This window comes from Nelusetta ayraudi, unplaced genomic scaffold (assembly GCF_046127955.1).
Source record: "Nelusetta ayraudi isolate G7.1 ecotype Tasmania unplaced genomic scaffold, CSIRO-AGI_Nayr_v1 ptg000011l, whole genome shotgun sequence".
In the NCBI taxonomy this organism is placed as follows: Eukaryota; Metazoa; Chordata; class Actinopteri; order Tetraodontiformes; family Monacanthidae; genus Nelusetta; species Nelusetta ayraudi.
The window spans coordinates 19,394,079-19,411,504 of NW_027466061.1; the positions used below are offsets into that span (position 1 = coordinate 19,394,079).

The 17,426-nt window shown below is 41.5% G+C and overlaps 1 protein-coding gene across 2 annotated transcripts in view; it reads right to left on the minus strand.

The window, feature by feature from the left end:
- The window catches only part of pde1cb (phosphodiesterase 1C, calmodulin-dependent b), a 79,294-nt gene extending 65,465 nt beyond the window's left edge, over nt 1–13,829 (minus strand). Inside the window, exon 1 of one of the 2 annotated variants that reach the window (XM_076021716.1) lies at nt 13,186–13,829. In XM_076021716.1, the coding sequence (XP_075877831.1) occupies nt 13,186–13,447 (262 nt within the window). In that variant the 5' untranslated portion in view covers nt 13,448–13,829. Of the gene's footprint in view, nt 1–4,744; nt 4,833–13,185 lie in introns of those variants that run through there. The other variant, XM_076021717.1, reaches the window with a different exon arrangement.
- Nucleotides 13,830–17,426: the final 3,597 nt, after the last annotated feature.

Consider the following 17,426-nt stretch of genomic DNA (forward strand, 5'->3'; position numbering starts at 1 on the left):
CTAAGAAAAACGCTGCTCAGGTACACAGGATGGACAAATATTTGACAGGGACGAAAAGAAGAATTCAGGAGAGCGATGGTGTCGTTCACGCCAGACTTGAAGCGGGGTGCACCTCCGCGGCCGGCTCGCGCCGCGCAGCGATCGTTTCGGCGTCGGGTCTATTTTCTTTCTAATGCGCGAGCCGCGAGCGAAAAAGCCAGAGGACAATGAAGAGTTTTCCAGCGCTGATTGAACGTAATCAAACACCTTTGCAACAGTACACGATCTACGCCGCGACTGGTGCGATATCATGACTTAGCGCACGCCACGCTCAACGCCATCCCGTGTGGCAGGTAGAAAATGAGATGTTGTCGCATGACTGACGTTGTTGAAGTGGTCAATTTCATCAAAACAAGAGGCCTGAAAGCGCGGCTATTCTCTGCACTTTGTGAGGAGATGGGAGCACAACGTAAAGCTGTGTAGTCTCACAGCGAGGCCAGGATGGGGGATATAACAAAAGTGGTTTGCCAAAAAAAAGTGATTTGCACAGCAGAAAAGTGAAAGGAGTATTCTTGTTTAAAAAGTAATGTTCAGGATTTGATGTCACAAAGAGTGATTTGCTAAAGTTGGGGGGGGGGGGGGGGGGCGCATGAAAGATTTTCTTCCTCCAAGGTGGGGTGTGACAGACAAAGACAAAGTTTGAGAACCACTGCCCTACTGCCATGCAAGTCTATGGGGTCAAAAGTCAACTTTGTCCTAGAGACATCGGATAACTTGCAGGTTCATCGGGATCCCTCAAGACACAGTCACGTCAAATTTGGGGCTTCTAGAAAATTTTCTTCCTCCAAGGTGGGGCGTGACAGAGAACATTTGAGAACCACTGCACTAACCAGACTTTACAGCAATCTTTTCAGTGTTACAACAACAGAGGAAATAGCAAACCCACAGCGCAATTGCGGGTGAGCAGGTGACACAAAAATAGATTTCATCAAAAAAACAAACAAAGGAATCAAAGAGTTCAAGGTGCTGAGGCATGCAAGAGGTCAATAAAGCCAGAAATAAAACCAAAAAGTAGCGAGGCACAAGGAGCCAAAGGAACACGGGGCAACACACAACATTATGTAACCTGACAAAGGACAGCTTAAGTGGAAGAGAGAAGGCTGTCAAACAATGACCAAATGAAAAAGTTGATAAAAAAAAAATAGGAGAAATTAAAGGGAGGAAATGAAGAAGTATGCAACACTAGCAATGAGTAAATCTTCAAAACTGAGAGAAATTAAAACAGGAAAACGTACAGACTTCAAATTCCTGAAAACATCCAAGTAAAAAGAACATGAGACAATGTGCATACTAGAAGGACAGTTTGTTCTTGGTAACCAGAAGAAATGTCCGATGTTAAAAACACAAGTTTTTGACATTTTTCCATTCCATAGATTTTACCTTTCACAGTTTCATTCTCTTGCTTATGACCTGTTCTGCCTCGGTTTTAAGAGGTGACTTATAAATAAAGTTATCATTACATAAGGTGTAGCTTTGTGGTGTTGCACAAGCAGAATGTTGCCTCCAGGACAACACTGGCCGTGCATGAAGAAGGCCTCAGCAACAACAATCTTTCAAGTGATGCACTGTTGCCTCCTTTATTCCATAAATAAAATCCAAGAGAGAAACATTTTTCAAACTACCGAAAGTCAGCTTTTTCTTTTACACCTGGGAATAATTTTTATATTTTTCTCTGCTTTTGTGCCCTCCTGAGAGCGCCAGTGGTTTTAGAGACACCAGCAGTGCTCCTTTTCCCTATTATCCCTCAATTCTGCACAAAAGCTAAAAGTCTATTCAGCATCACGACCAAAATGAAGAACAATTTGAAGGACTGTGGACCCAGTTAAAATCCATGGCCCGTGTTTTTCAAATCACTGCCGTAACATCAGCAAATTCATATCAAAGCGGACGCCCCGAGAATACATCAGAACACTCAGGTCGGATCGGCACAGCCTGTCAGCTCTGACTGAGGCTCTTGCTCTAATGGAGGCACAAACACAAGGTGTCCAGCCAGGCAATGAGGTACTGGGTCTTAGGAGTCACGCTTCACGGGCTGCGATTGGCACAAAGCTGTACAGCCTGAAACCAAAGGCCCAGCAAGCAATTGATTGTAACATTTCCAGGTTTCCATGACAACTGCCCTGCTTATAGACAGTATGGTTGTGATGGGTAGCCCATCCCAGTGTGATCACAGCAGGTTTTTTTAGCAGTAACCTCATTCAAAGTGTCTCTCTCTCTCTCTGTGGGATCATAAACCCTTTCAGGGCTGTTTGTGTATTTTTAGCATTGTTTTTTGTCGTACTTATCAATGGAAAATCTTTGCACATATGTATATATATATATATATATATATATATATATATATATATATATATATATATATATATATATATATATGTATACATATGCATACACATATATATAATTGGCATTTACATGAACATTAACTGTTCTCTCTCTTTCTTATGCAAGCTCTCAGTCACTATACACAATATGTGACCTTGACTAAAGTAATTTGCGTGGCAGACCTTTTAAAAGCAGCAATTTTAAAGTAGTTATGGCCCCTCTTGTGTACAAACTCAGTTTGCCCCAACGACCAACACAGGTGGCAAAGCTCAATCCTTGAATTGTTTGTAAGCAACTGATTTTCCAAAAAATCACACAGTGAGTAAATTATTTTAGCAACCGCCAATCTTAAATATCATCGGTGTTTCAAATGTCTATGTTCTTGTTCTCTGATAAAAGTCCCACACCAATCAATGAGAATGAGCTTGGTGGGAAGCGTCAACAAATGGAAGTTGCATATATTTATACATCGATGGCTTTTGCAGTGTTTATGCATCTTAGCTGCTCGAATCTTCTTATCCCCCCATTTTTTATCAAATGGTGCATTTTCATAAAACCTAATAATGCATATTAAGAAGGAATCCGAATTCGAAATTTTATAGAAACAACAGTAATTTGAAACAAGTTCCTCTACTTAGCAATAAAGACTCAAATCAGAAACAACACACAAAATGGTTTGTGGAAACAGGTTTTCGAGATTAAATGTCTGTTTGCGTCTTCATAGTATTCAGATAAGGAGATGAAGGTGTAGTCGGCTTCACCCACAAAAAAAAAAATGTGACAACCATATTAAACAGTATTCCAGGCCCACACTCCACTTCCACCTATGACATCACTACACAATAGCCTTAATTCACACCAGTACTAGCATTTTTACGATTACCTTTTTGAAGAAAATTTTCAAAAGTTCATTTTAAGTTTGCTCAACAATTCAACTACTAAATGTTAGAAATGATTCAAGCCAGGACGGAGAGCAGATGACACTGACTGTCCTCTGTGTTTGTTTTTCTACCATGTTTGATCACCCGTGTCTGCACAATTGCAGCTTTAGAACCATCATACAAACAGCAGCTGTGTTCTCTCCTCCAGTGTGTGCGTTTGAAGGATTACACAGTTGTGAGGGGGGGGGGGATCTGCTGAAACTGTCCTTATGCCTGTGTTCTCTCACGTTTTAAAAATCATTTGAGATTGATGACGGTCTAGTGTGTAGCCAGTGCAAACAGCTGCTTATGTCCAAATCCAGGTGGCAGACGAGGATAAGGACTAATAGGAAGCTGCAGCATGCCATACACCAGTCAGCCTGATGTTAAGGCAACCTGAACTGAATTGAACAAATAGCACTGGCGCCTTCTAGAAAAAAAAACGTTGAAGGACATCGCCTGCTAGACTCTTTTATGCTCATTCACTAAACTTGCCTGGCAACTAGAACAGCAACACATTTACTTGAATAGCACATTCGAGTATAGGGAAAACTCTGACTGTGTGAATCAGTGTTGCTGTGACATGACTTATATAAACATAAACATAAAATTTGGGTCGCACACTTATTCCAAAACTGCAAATTGTAAAACATGAGTGCTTTAGACATAGAGCAGCAAATTCTTTTGATGAAAGCCTCACAGCTTCAAGGTCCCTAAAATGCCGGATAATATATCTGCCACTCGTACCACTGGAGCGCTCTGCATCCGTTAGCAGCAGACCGACCAACAACTTTGTCAACTTTTTCTATCAGCTGGAAAATTAAGATTCAAGTGCCAAAAAAAGAGCTCAATGTATTAATAGTCGGAACATTTCATAATGTTGTAATAACTGGCTTTAATTGCAAGGATGGCATTTTTATTTTTTTTTTTATTTTTATTATTTTTTTCAGAAAGCAGCAGCAGCACACTCTGTCATCACTCCTGCTGCGCACACAACAAAACTGTCAAATCACTTCTCGTGAGCTTCCCACATTCTCCACCACGCAGCAAACAACTCCACTGCCCTGCCTGGAGCTTTCACAGGCTGTGCAAAAAAATAGAAAAAAAAAGTCAAGTGTCACACAAATTCATCAACACTGTGGTTGTCAGGACGATAGAACAAATTGACGGTGACGTCAGCGGCGTGCAGCCACGCTCTGAAGTCCCCCTGTTTCCATGGTGTGGTCGCATTACGGCAGCGAGCGTCAACTTCACTAGAATGGGCTCAATGTGGCGGCTCGTGCCATGCTCTCTCTCTCTCTCTCTCTCTCTCTCTCTCTCTCTCTCTCTCTCTCTCTCTCTCTCTCTCTCCCTCTCTCTCACTCTCCCCTCCGCTCATGCACGCATATTTGTGCATCGAGCTGACACGCGAACGAAGCGCGCCGCTCTTCCCGCGCGCTGCCTCGCCGGCGGATTCTTACCGATGGTGATGTTGAAGCCGTCGATGCTGAAGGTGGCACTCCGACCCTTCCTGAAACAGTGCTTCTTGGAGTTCGTTTCCATCGCTTTGACACTGTGTGTGTGTGTGTGTGTGTGTGTGTGTGTGTGTGTGTGTGTGTGTGTGTGTGTGTGTGTGTGTGTGTGTGTCTGCCTCTTTTCAGTTGTGGTGTCTTGTTCCAGTTTCAGCTTCAGCAAGTCTCGTGGAGAGAAAGAAAAAAAAAAAAATCCTCCGAGGGAAAACTGTCAAAGACTCGGCACTTCTAATTACGGACGAGGGATTTCTCTCAAGTCCTTCTCCACACCCTTGTCTTTGTAGTAGTTATCTTTTCTTTGCCTCCTTCCATTTTTTTCACACCTCAACAAGCTCATTTCAAGCAGCCTATGGCTTTTGATTTGTTTTTCAGCTCTCTCTTCCCAGTCTGCTTCCACCCCTCCCCGCCTGCTCTCTCTCTCTCTCTCTCTCTCTCTCTCTCTCTCTCTCTCGCTCTCTCTCTCCTCCCCAAGAGGTACAGTAGGTGTGTGTGGTTGGCAGTGGTGGCGGTGGATGGGAGGAGAGGAGAGGAGAGGAGAGGAGAGGAGAGGACATCTCCAGGGGTTTAACGATGATCGTGACTCCTCCTCCTGTCAGAGATCCGCGGCGAAAGGCATCAGGGGCTCAGTGTTTGTTTGTTTATCTTCCTGCACTTTACTTTGAGAAAATGGTCGAAGGGTGCGCACGGGGCTGCTTGTTACTGCACTGATTTAGATTCCTTTAAATGGATGCCACTGTTCTTTGTACGTGCAGGTGGAGCAACCTGTAAGCCTATCCTGCTTTCAAATAGTCAAGCACAACGGTCAACCGCGACAGGATGCACCAACGACGTGAGACTTGCTCATTTGTATCTGTACACAATGTGCTCAACCTTGTAAATGATACCACTTCCTGCTCAGAGTCCTTTTTCCCACTACTGCCTCGACTATGCTGGAGAATATATAGGACCAGCCCCGCTGATTATTTAAAGATGCTCATCTTCACCTTCAGATCGGCTCCTCTTTTCACACCCACACCTGCGCACACTGGATCAACAAAGGATGAAAAGCGGCCCCTTTATTAAAACCACCTGACATTTACCTGTGGAATTTTCCCCTTGTTTCATGTTCCCCTCCGATTAGTGTGAGCCCGTGCTCTTCATGGAGGCTTGTTTTTACGCTTCTGCAGATCCTTTTTGTAACTCAAGGGGAGGGAAGCATCCACGCACAATATCTTTATTGTTTCTGTTTAAAGTTTTTCAAACATTTAAAGTAGATTTTATTTCTTTATGCATCAACCCCTGAACTCACTCCCATCTCCAGTTCAGAATCATTTACTAGTTATCTTGTTTAACCATATTTGCATGAGAATCATATTTATATAGAAGGCCCTCCTTTGCTTGGTTTTCAGTCATGTGTCACAAATGGACCAAACAGGAGAAGAATTCTCCTAAAATGATGCAGCAATTTGCCCGCACTTCTGATACTTATTCAGTCTGTTCTACATTAAATTAATCTGCTCTTTTAGTTGATCTAATCAGGCAGCTATTTCTTACAACAGATCAGAATCTGAATATCTGCTAATGCATTTTTACGTACGGTGGTCTGGGTTCCACACTCTCATTCTGTTTTTCTCTGGATGTGATTTTTTTTCCTCTACAGTTCCCGTTGCATGCGGACGAATCAGATGTAATTGGAGACGCAATGAACTAAGCTCCACCACGGAAAAAAAAAAAGACTTGCAACGCTGCATCACATCCGGAGATATCACATCTCACAGGAGGCGGTCTCATCCCTGCAGTGGTGGGTGATTACACACTGAAACTCAGTCTCCAGTGACAACTGTTCACTGGCTATCAATCAGTCAAACACATGCAACACAAAGTAAAGACGAGCCAAGGTGCTAGTCATCACAGTAACCGATGTGTGATGTGATAAGTTGAGGTGTCGCAGGGAAAAGAAATCAATCACAATCAGGAGATCCATCCAATTATAGCAGAGCCTGTTTCTAGTCACCGAGCGCTAGCCGAGGACACATTATGCACTTGCCAGATAATTACACTCCATCTCATTTTGTTTTGTGATCTACAGTGAGAGCCCTTTCCGCTCTTCTTCTCCTGACAATCCCCCTCCCCAGCCTCTGATTCACACTGTATAGAACGAGCTGTGAGGAATCTAATTTTTGCAACACTTTTCACAGAGCAGCGTCAAGTGCCTTCCTCTTCCATGGTGGCTTTCATGCTAATGAGGGCATCTTCAGTGGCAATTATTTCATTATTCTTTCCCTTTGTCCACACTCTCACAGGTGACCATTCATTTGAAAGCCTCAAAGTGGTTACTATTTACATTTCTTAAGCCTTAATGTGCGGTGAATCGAATACAATGCGTAAAAAAGTGGGAGACTGAAGGTCAGAATAATTCATGATGTTGAATCATATTTTATTATTAGCGAGGAATTTTCGCACGTAGCAACGGTTGATTTTGTTTATTAGTGCGTGGTGGCATGTTTTCTTGGTGAACTCGCTTTGTAATTACCAATTATCTAAATCACAGCAGTGGTGTTGCAGCATTTCCAGTCGATTTCAAGCCATTTATCTGCAAAACATTCAGATTTTGCCTATGAACTCAAACGTGCCATTCTAATTAAATGAGGGACAAAAACAATCACCTTAACTCGCTGTTAAGGGGGACAAACAGAACCATTCTATTGGCCCGGCAGTCATGGGGGAAATGAGGGGGGGGCTTGGGGGGGGGGGGGGGGCTTTAGTTAGCTATTCTAGTGATAAACACTGGACAGAGAGAGAAACATGTCAGAGATTTACTTGAATATTCCATGAGAGTAGGTGTTCAAGTGTCTGTAGTCATGGTCAAAGTTTGCTGCACTGTGTTTGAAGCCTCTTAGACACTTCAGAGATTACATAACACACTTTAGTGAAAGAGTGGCCTTCTGCTTTTATTTTCACAAGGCTTTAGAAAAGCTACAATACATCCAAAAACTTGTATTACATTGTACACCTCTGGCTTCCTGGCCATGGAAAACTCTGTTAAAAGCCTGAAAAGTGCTTCAATTAAAATAGCGGGGGCGTTCAGCGGCTTTAGTGGTTTCAGTTTATGCCTCTAGTCATCAGCAAGATTTTTGCATATCTGGACAGGTGGGAGGATGGTGACCCCTGCCATGCCATTTCAATGTTCAGTGAGATTTTCGAACTCTTTGTGCAGCCTTATTGTTTTTAAACTGATACTTGATAGAGAAAGTCCTGAATGGGCTTCACACTTTGAATGCTGCAATGTTATTTTTGAGGTCTTCAAAATGCCCGTCGCCTTTGGTAACATCAGCTACATCCATATATGTGTATTAGGTCCTCTTATCTTTTTACTTCACATAATCAACTGACAGAATCATAATCAAGTTGTTATTATTATTATTATTATTATTATATGCCCGTCAATAGTCTAATAATCATCTAAATGATTAATAAATATCATACTTACTACTTATTGCAAAACTTTGAAAATAAAACAGTCCATTTTTAAAGAGGGTCATGATTTCAAATATAGCATGAATGTGAGTTTGGTCCCAAACCAAACTCACAGATACATTTTTGAGATATATATATATATATAATTTATTTGTTTTTGGTCCTGCTTCACTCTGGCTCCACCTTCAGGACAAATGTATTTGTTTCAATGAACCCGGAGTTCACTGAAAACACATCTGAAATAAAGTGTAATGTTTGCGGGGGGGCGGGGGGGGGGATTATAAAGGATCTTTTTATTCTACATTAAATCTGAAACTATTTTTTTCTTAGCTTAGGCAACATAAAGGACATGTAACAGCTTTCATCAACTTGACTGGAATTTAGAAAAAAAACCCAAAACAAAACACCATGTTATATGCAAAGAACTAAAACAGAATATATACCATTGATGTGTTCATTTATTAAATCAAGAAAATTTTCATTTCATTTCCTTTAGAATGGAAGCTCTAAAACTAACCACCCCATTAAAATATATAAATGTCATCATCAGTCTCCAGCTTTTCTATTTCAGTCATTTTACTGCAAGGTTTTCATAGGTAACATTCTTTAACTGGGTCTAAGGTATCAGTTCTATCATGCAGCCCTCCTCTTGGCATTCATAACTGAATTAAACTAGCTTTATAGCAAAATAACAAAAGTGTAACAGTGAGTACTGAAAGAGCCAGACAACTTAAGTGGATACGACATCTGTGGTTCTAACTCATATCCTTTTGGTTAAACACGCAGTAATAAATACCATGCAATCTGGATTTCATGCTGTGGCACATTTGGAGAGAGCAGAGCGTGGCCCAGCTGTTCTGAGAGGGGTATCTATACCCATGCATCTGGCGAGTCCTTGTCAAGATCTATTTTCTTCAAGGGTCAATACTCGGGCCACGTCACTGTCACTAAGCAACGGCGAGACCTTTCAAAGATGTGTGGCATACATTACAACCAGGATTAAAAGGATTAATGTTGCAAATAACACTCATTAGACCAGTGTGTTTTGATGATTAGCCTTCTTTGTTTCGCGTTTATATTTTACGGCCTGTTTTCCTCATTTGTAAAAGGTGGCAACTTCTATGCAAATGGGGTCTCTTTGTTTATGGTTTCAGAAGACAAGGTTTTTTTTTATTTTTTTTTTTTAGTAACAAACCAATGCCATAGTAAATTAGTGGCATAAAAAACACACCTGCTTGGTTTTCCTGTGTAGTGCCTGAGTTTTGTGCAACCTTTGATCTGCTCATCAAACACCAGGATGGGCTGTTACCAAAAGACATAAATGAGTCGCCAAGATAAAGGGTATGTGAGAACCATGTCAGTGGACTGAAAATAGCCTCTGGCTTGAAACTACAATTTTACACAGTCCATTTTTACATTTTAACGACAAAAGATGAACTCGAATAAATCTGCGCATTGGCTTCTTCTCTGAGAAAAAAAAATACTTGCACCAACCAACATGACATAAAAGATTGCTTGAACACAGATTAAATGACATTTTATGACATTTTGTCATGCAACTTATTTAATCATGACATCACAAATGGTGAGGTTTGATTGTGTAATCTGTCCCAATAGCACTAAATGATTCAAGGCAACAACAGCACAATCAAACAAGGAAAAAAACAAGCTCATTAGGGGTCGGTAGGCTGTGGAATGACACACACTTTTTCAGTCCCTGCACCACTGTCACCACAGTAACACAGTCATGCAATTAAGACACACAGGGTGCTGGGGAGCTTTCCTTTTCCCCTGCTAAATACTCATTAGAGCTACCTTTAAGGGTAATGTTAGCCCGTGTTGAGGGCCTGTGGGAAATGAGCTGACAAAACAGAGAAGCTACATGAGCTGTCATATGATTCCTGCTGCATCAAGGCCATGGAGAGGGGTTGGGTGGGGGTTCTGGCTTATGATTATGACACCAGCATGGCTCCACATGAAAGGGGCAAAAGCAGTTGGATGAGTTAAAGGTCAGCAGGGAAAACTAATGTGAGGCTTTTGATTAGAACTGACGTGACACACCAGACGTCCATCTCTCAACCTGAGACCAACACAAGTAATCAGTTAGAAATAAAAGGATTCAAAGAGCTCACACTAGTTCTGCTCTTCTTCTTCTTCTTCTTCTTCTTCTTCTTCTTCTTCTTCTTCTTCTTCTTCTAAGAAAATGTTTGTAGCTATGGTGGTAAGGACCACAGACAACAGCTCTTGGAAAAATAGAACCTGCTTTAAAATTCCTCATTAATCCCCAGTTACTTTCTGACAATGGATCATATAACATGTCAGTATTATATAGCTACAACCTTTGTTTAAACATTCTCCACTTATAATGATTAATATATTTGAGAAGGTCACAAGCAAGGAGCTGTTCCTCGAGCACTGCCTTGTCTGAGGCGCTATGTTTGATCTTTAACCCGTTTGTCATTTGTGCACCAGCAGAATAGTATCAAGTAACAAATGGCAAAACATTCACAAAGCATTAATAAACATACTCAATGATGTGACACTGTAAAGGTCATACATTGAGCAAAATTACTTTATTGACAATGAGATGCATTCCAACAATGATTTATCTCTACTATGAGTCAACAAAGTTGATTTTGTAAGGTACAATTTTCAGAAATTTTCACAGTTTATTATACTGGATGAGATTTACAAACAATCGTGTCTTGCCTTATTCACACAAGGTTTTTCAGTAAGATAGGGATGTTATCCTCGACCTTCCCCCAGACAACCCTCCCCGGAGATTAAAAGGTGCCACGTTAGGTAGGATAAAGGAACAGAGGGAAGACACACTTGCCATCTGTGTCAGCTTGATATCAGTTAAATGTGTGTAATGGTGTGTATGGGGATTGAGACTATGTTTGGAACGTGATTTTCTTATGCACTACCTGTTTCATTTATACAGACAAACTAACCCATATTTTAATTAATTGTAAATCACTTAAACTGACTGAGCCTGCAAATAAGTATTGCAAAAAACAGAGTCTCCGAAACGCTCTCAAAATTATGATTTAATGGTAGCAAACCAAAACTTCTCCTTTTTTGACCCACTTGACCTCTGGGAGGTTTAACAGTAAACATCTATCTGATTAACTAATCAAGATATAAGTGCATGGGTGTTGTTTCTTGAGAGGAAGACACTGATGACAGAACAGTCAAATGAAAGTCAGGGAAGAGACACTGGAGCACACAAGAGCGTCACTGGGGACGAGTGGGGAAACTCAACGGGAGTCTACATTGTCACACGGTCATGGAAAAACATGAGTACAGCTGGTATTTTAGGAGTCAGTCTGGGAGGGTTATTTTCCATCGGGACTGGGGTGTGGAGAGGTCGGAACTAGAGGTGGTAGCGGTGCACAGAGTTGGAAAATGAGCCGGATGAACCACAACAACCACTGAGTAACAGTGGACCAACACTACAAGCTTTTATACTTAAGTCGAGGAGCAAAGGGAAGGATTGGAGCTGTTATTTGTACATATACCATATTTTTGAGTGGTTTAAAACATGCCACATCCAATAAACATGCTAAATACTGTGACAGTGATATGGTTGAATATGAATACAAAAATAGTCGATCGTATACTGAAACTGTCTTGAGCTTTTGATTTGCAGCTAATTGAAACACTGGAGAATGATGTGACGATGCAGTCATTCAAAAAAAGTAACCATTATTACTATGCTAGTAACATGATTAGAGTGAGAGATACCAATTTCCAAAAAGCCAAAGTGAAGCGACCCATTGGTATGGCATTCTGCCTTGAAGACTTGTACAGAGAACGCTTGAGAGACCCCTAAAATATTGTTTCCCTTCTCTCAACCTTTAGTTGACTAGTTACTCCGTGCTCTCACCTTGTGCTAAGCTAGCAAAGCTAATAAGTACTAATCTCAGCCAGTAGCATCTCTAAGGGGGACAGTCATCTGACTCCATTAGATCTTTCACATACATTGCAACTCCAAGTGTAAACATAAACATCACAATGACCAGCAGCCAGTACGTAGTTTGCATTCACTTAACCACTGCTGACTAAGGAAACTGAATAAACAGAGCAGGCCTCTGCACGTTTGCAATGAAAGGCTCCAAAACGATAATAATAAAAAATGGGGCCGAAATTTGGTTTCAAAATTGGTTTCAATTTTACGAACATCAAAGACATGCTTCAGCAGTGGAGATATGTTGTTCAGAGCCTGGTCTTCAAAGAGCTCAGCATTCATTTGCTAAACACATTTTTTTTCCAGAGGGCTATTCACAATTATCCTCTGAAGTAGCCAGTTGCTCTCAACTACAAGCCCATCAATGGTACCACAGATATGCACCAAAGAGTAGCAGACAGGAAAAGCTTGGGGGCCATGGACAAAAAATGTATTTTTATTTTTCAAAGATTTATATATATATGTATATATATATATATATATATATATATATATATATATATATATATATATATATATATATATATATATATATATATATATATATATATATATATATACTCATGAGGTCTACTCATGAGGTCCTTGGGGGCTACCAGGTGCCCGCGGGCACCACGTTGGTGACCCCTGCTTTAGTTGTTGGTGCGTTCATTATTCAGCAATAATAACGCCATTGTCCATATATATACATATATATATACACACACACACACACACATATATAGCAGGTGTGTAAAAGTATCGGACTAGTAATTAATCATATTTACCGTTCACTTTTGTTTTTCGACTGTTCTAAATTACAGTCGAGTAGCATTGTATCATCAAATATCAGGACGTTAAAAAAAACAAAAAAAAAACAAAACAACGTTACGTTAAGTTTTACTAAGAACTAATCGTGCTGTCCTGAAGCTCAAACATAAGACAATTCGATTTCGCTTGCGTTAAGGAAAAATGTTTGACTCACACTTTAGTTGGCTGTCAGAAGTCTTTTTCTGGGAGGTCTGTTTGGCCCCGTCGGACTCCGCTCGGCTCAGGACCTCGGACAGCGACGGCCGGGAACTCTGACGTGCCGCCGGGCTAGGGACGTTGAATCGAGCGCTCTTCTTCCGGGATCGGTCTGATTCGGGGGCAGACTGGCTTCGCTCCGGGTCATGGTTCTCCGGCTCAGAACCCACTTTCACCAAGGCGTTCCTTGTCCTCGTCAAAGCCGAGGTCACGGAGCCCATCACAAAGAAGAAGAAAGAAAAAGGGTGTAAAAAGCGTCACTCGTCCACGAGCCCTATTTTACTTAAAGCCCCGTTGAAACTTGGCTTCATTTTCGGCGGAAAGTGCCAGTTAAACCAACCGACGAGCCGTCAAAAACACACGTGCTCTTGTATCATAGCATCCGGTAGACAAACGCGGGCAGCAGGCGGTGTACGGGTCATGTTGGGACCTGCCTCCACCCGTGATACCTTCGACAGACAAGTCACGTGGAGAAAGTTCCTGTGTCGATAAACACGTCGCTCTCCGGGGGAACCGCGGCGAAACCAGGCGACGTCCACGTCCCGGTGTCATGCCAAGATTTGCCTGCACCCCGCGGGAGCGCGCACAGCTGTAGCTTTGTGGGGGTTTCGGCAACGCGGAGACCTCGTTGAGATCCATATCGTTAATTCCTTGGCCAAATACTACAAATTTCACACACAATCACACAATTTAGTCATGAGTGTTTCATTCAACTATGAAGAACTTAGTTGTTTGCGTTGATCTGAAAAATGACTTTTCTGAAGGGAACTTACTTTTTTTTTTTTTTTTTAATTATACAAAGATGACTTCAATGTGTCTAATATTACCTGTGAATAAATAATTTATTTCGATTTGATATGGCCTTTGAAGAGTAAAATTAAATACGTTTTAATAAACTTTCGGTGTCCTGTCAAAAGTGAACAAATTACCAGCCATGAAAAGTTTTTCACGGTGAAGTGCCATCCTTTAGTTCAGGGGTCACCAACCTCTTTGGCACTGAGAGCTACTTCATGGGTCCTGAGCCGTATGAAGGGCTACCAGTTTGCAAAATTCTCCTGAAATAACAAACTCTCTGAGTTATATATTATTATTAATGATACTCTTCTATGTGAAGACACTTATCAAGCTCATGAGTTCTTGATAATTATCAAAAATGACTTAACAAGGTTGGATAAAATTGAATTTTAGACACAGCTCAACGAGCTGTGCAATGTTTTCGAACGGGTCTGCGGGCTACTCATGAGGTCCTTGGGGGCTACCAGGTGCCTGCGGGCACCACGTTGGTGACCCCTGCTTTAGTTGTTGGTGCATGCATTATTCAGCAATAAAGTATTCGACTTTGGAATTTTTGTATCTCTAATAATTCTGCTCCTGCACTTGTTCTTCCAGTGCCCTTTGACTTTAGGGACTGGTAGATTTATCCATATGAAAAAGGCACTAAAAAGAAAGGTTGATACGTTGTCCAAACTTTCATAGTCAGGTGTCGCTCCTCTGATGAAGATCACTCGCTCTCCAGGTCCCTGTCTCCATTCTCACTTTCATCAGTGGTGGCTTTACTTGGGCTCTCTTTCTTCACCAACTTCCAACAATGTCCTCTTTCCTCTGCTTCATCTCCATCCCTCTAACTGCTGTGTCATAACTGCCAATGGCCTCTTCCAAATCCCTCACACATTATTATCCCTCATTTCCAATCTTCCAAACCTCTGTCTGCCCCTTCATTCCAAATGGACCTCCTTCCTTTTACTTTTGGAGGTCAGATACATTGTTATAATTGTTTCAGCCTTTCCCCTTTCTGTTATTCACTCGTCCTCATCTTTAATATGATAATTACACTGCTGACTAATCCCTGGTACCTGGGGAGTCGCATCAGTACTCTTCACCTCCTTCTTATAAGGTGGGGGACTTTTGACTGAGGCCATATGTGAAAAAAGAGTGTTGTTTTTTGCAGTCCACTTTCCTGTTTCCCTAATATTATTTTCCATTTCCTCCACACTCGCTGCCCTTATCTTAAAATGACCAAGCTCTGTCTGTCTCTTGCCAGTGTCTCTGTCCCTTTTTGCTTTTCTTCTACTCAACCTTATGGCTGCAAGTACCTTTATTATTTCAATCACCTCTGGATTAAGAGTGCCTTCCACTGGCCATGGTTGATCAATATCAGGATCATTCTTCTATACAAGACCAATGGGGGTAATTTTTTTTACAACGCCATTGTCCATCTTCGACATCACATAAGTCCCTTATGCTATTGACGATCGATCAAAGTAAACAAAACAAATTTTCAAATTCAGATAAACACACAAACGACCTATGAAACTGTAGTTAATTATGATGCAGATGTTGTATGAAGGGTTAGGGTTAGGACACAGCAAGTTTGATACCCACCTCACTGACGTCTGATGTCTCTCTGTTGCCGGAGCGCGCTCCCGCGAGGAGCATGCAACTCTCAGCAGGCATGCCAAGTCTCCGCATGACACCTGTTGAAAATAATAGGAGCAGCGATAGTAGCTGTTGCACTGCGCTAGAGACCTTAAAGTTGCGTTTTCATCGTCGTCTGTTGAGCCAAGTCTGGTGAGATTTCACCCGAGTTCACTTCACCAAGCGGACTTTAATTTAAATTCAACGACAGAAGGCAGCAGGGTCAGTGAATGACCGGCCATTGCAGTGACCTCAATCACCGACAGATGGCAGTCAAGACGTGGAGGCGGAAAATAAAACAATATACTATCAAGTTTCACTGTGTCACGTATGTTGCACATATCCCAATCATTATAAAAAATAAAAAAAAAAAGTCAGCTAGATCCCTTGGTAGTAACAGTGTTTGAGTAAATCAGTTGTATAAAGTAAACACTTGAAGCCCCAGTTGTGGGTAATATTCAAAAGGATGTATGTTTGGTTTTGTTTGTTTATTTGTCCTTTTTGTTGTTTTAGTTTTTTGTTTTGTTTTGTTTTGTTTTTAGAAAAGTAAAAAAATAAATAAAAAAAAAACTTGTGGGTTTTCACTTCCTAATGAACATTCATAAAGTGCAGGTCCACATCATGTAAAGAGGCAGCCAATATTTCAGTTGCTCAGAATGTGAATCAGCTCAAGTTGTTGTGATTTTAACCTAAACATCTTACGCACTAGATATAAGAAAGACGCGAGTTAAAGAGGAACACGAAAAAATTGGCATTAACTAATTGGCCTTTCCCATTCAAAATTTGCTGCAATGCTGAAGTAGATCTCTCTCTAGGATCAGTTGTTTGGCTGAACAGTCCAACTGCAATTTTTCAATTGACAGAGCAAACTATTGGTACAACATAGCCTTGGGCTATGTACAATAAATACTGTATGAATGCATTACATTGTTTTTGTAATATGCTTTTATGCTTTAACTTTGACTCAAAATCGAGTATGAATGAATGAATTTGACCTGTGACTGGCTGCACCTGCTGCAGTTAATTCATTGTTTTATAACTGACAGATATGGTATTTGTTTAGAGGCACACTGCACAAGGAAATTCTCTAATTTGTTAAAAAAAGAAAAAAAAAGTATTGGTATAGAAATAAGTGTAGTGTGCAACCATCACCTGATATCCTGATATTTCCTTACCTGCATAATGCATCTTATGCATTGACGATGATAAGACATATCATTTGCAGCACAGCTAGGTGGATCTGTCTGCTTGGCATTGCTGCCTGACACACCTCCAACAGTGCCTTTGCACCAGCTGCAGGGTCGTCAGCCGGGACCCACCCCTCACTGATGTTTCGCCCCATTATTCCCACATCTCTGGGTGGTGGAGCAATGATAGGGACGTCTCCCTGCTGCCAAAGATCCCTGCTTCTCTCACATTTTGTCCTTCCTGCGAAGCCACAGCCAGAAGCTGCCCTGCTCTGCCTCTTCAGCATTCTGCCTGGAGGCTTTGCATCTCTGGTGCCCAGGGTTTTAAAGAGGTGCTGGGCAGAAGCCCCTGTGTAGCCTCTGCTCCCAACTTCCACTAGGAATGTAAATGCCCTCCATCCAGCTTGTGAGCATGCAGCTGCCAGCTCTGCATACTTTCCCTTCTCCCTCTTGAAGGCAACCTCCATGCTGTCTTCCCATGGGACGGTCAACTCAACCATGATGACCGTCTCGGTGAGAATTGATCAAATATAACAGACAATTTATTTCACCTATTGATGCTGTGTGTAATATAAGGGGTTCAGGTAGAGCCAACGAC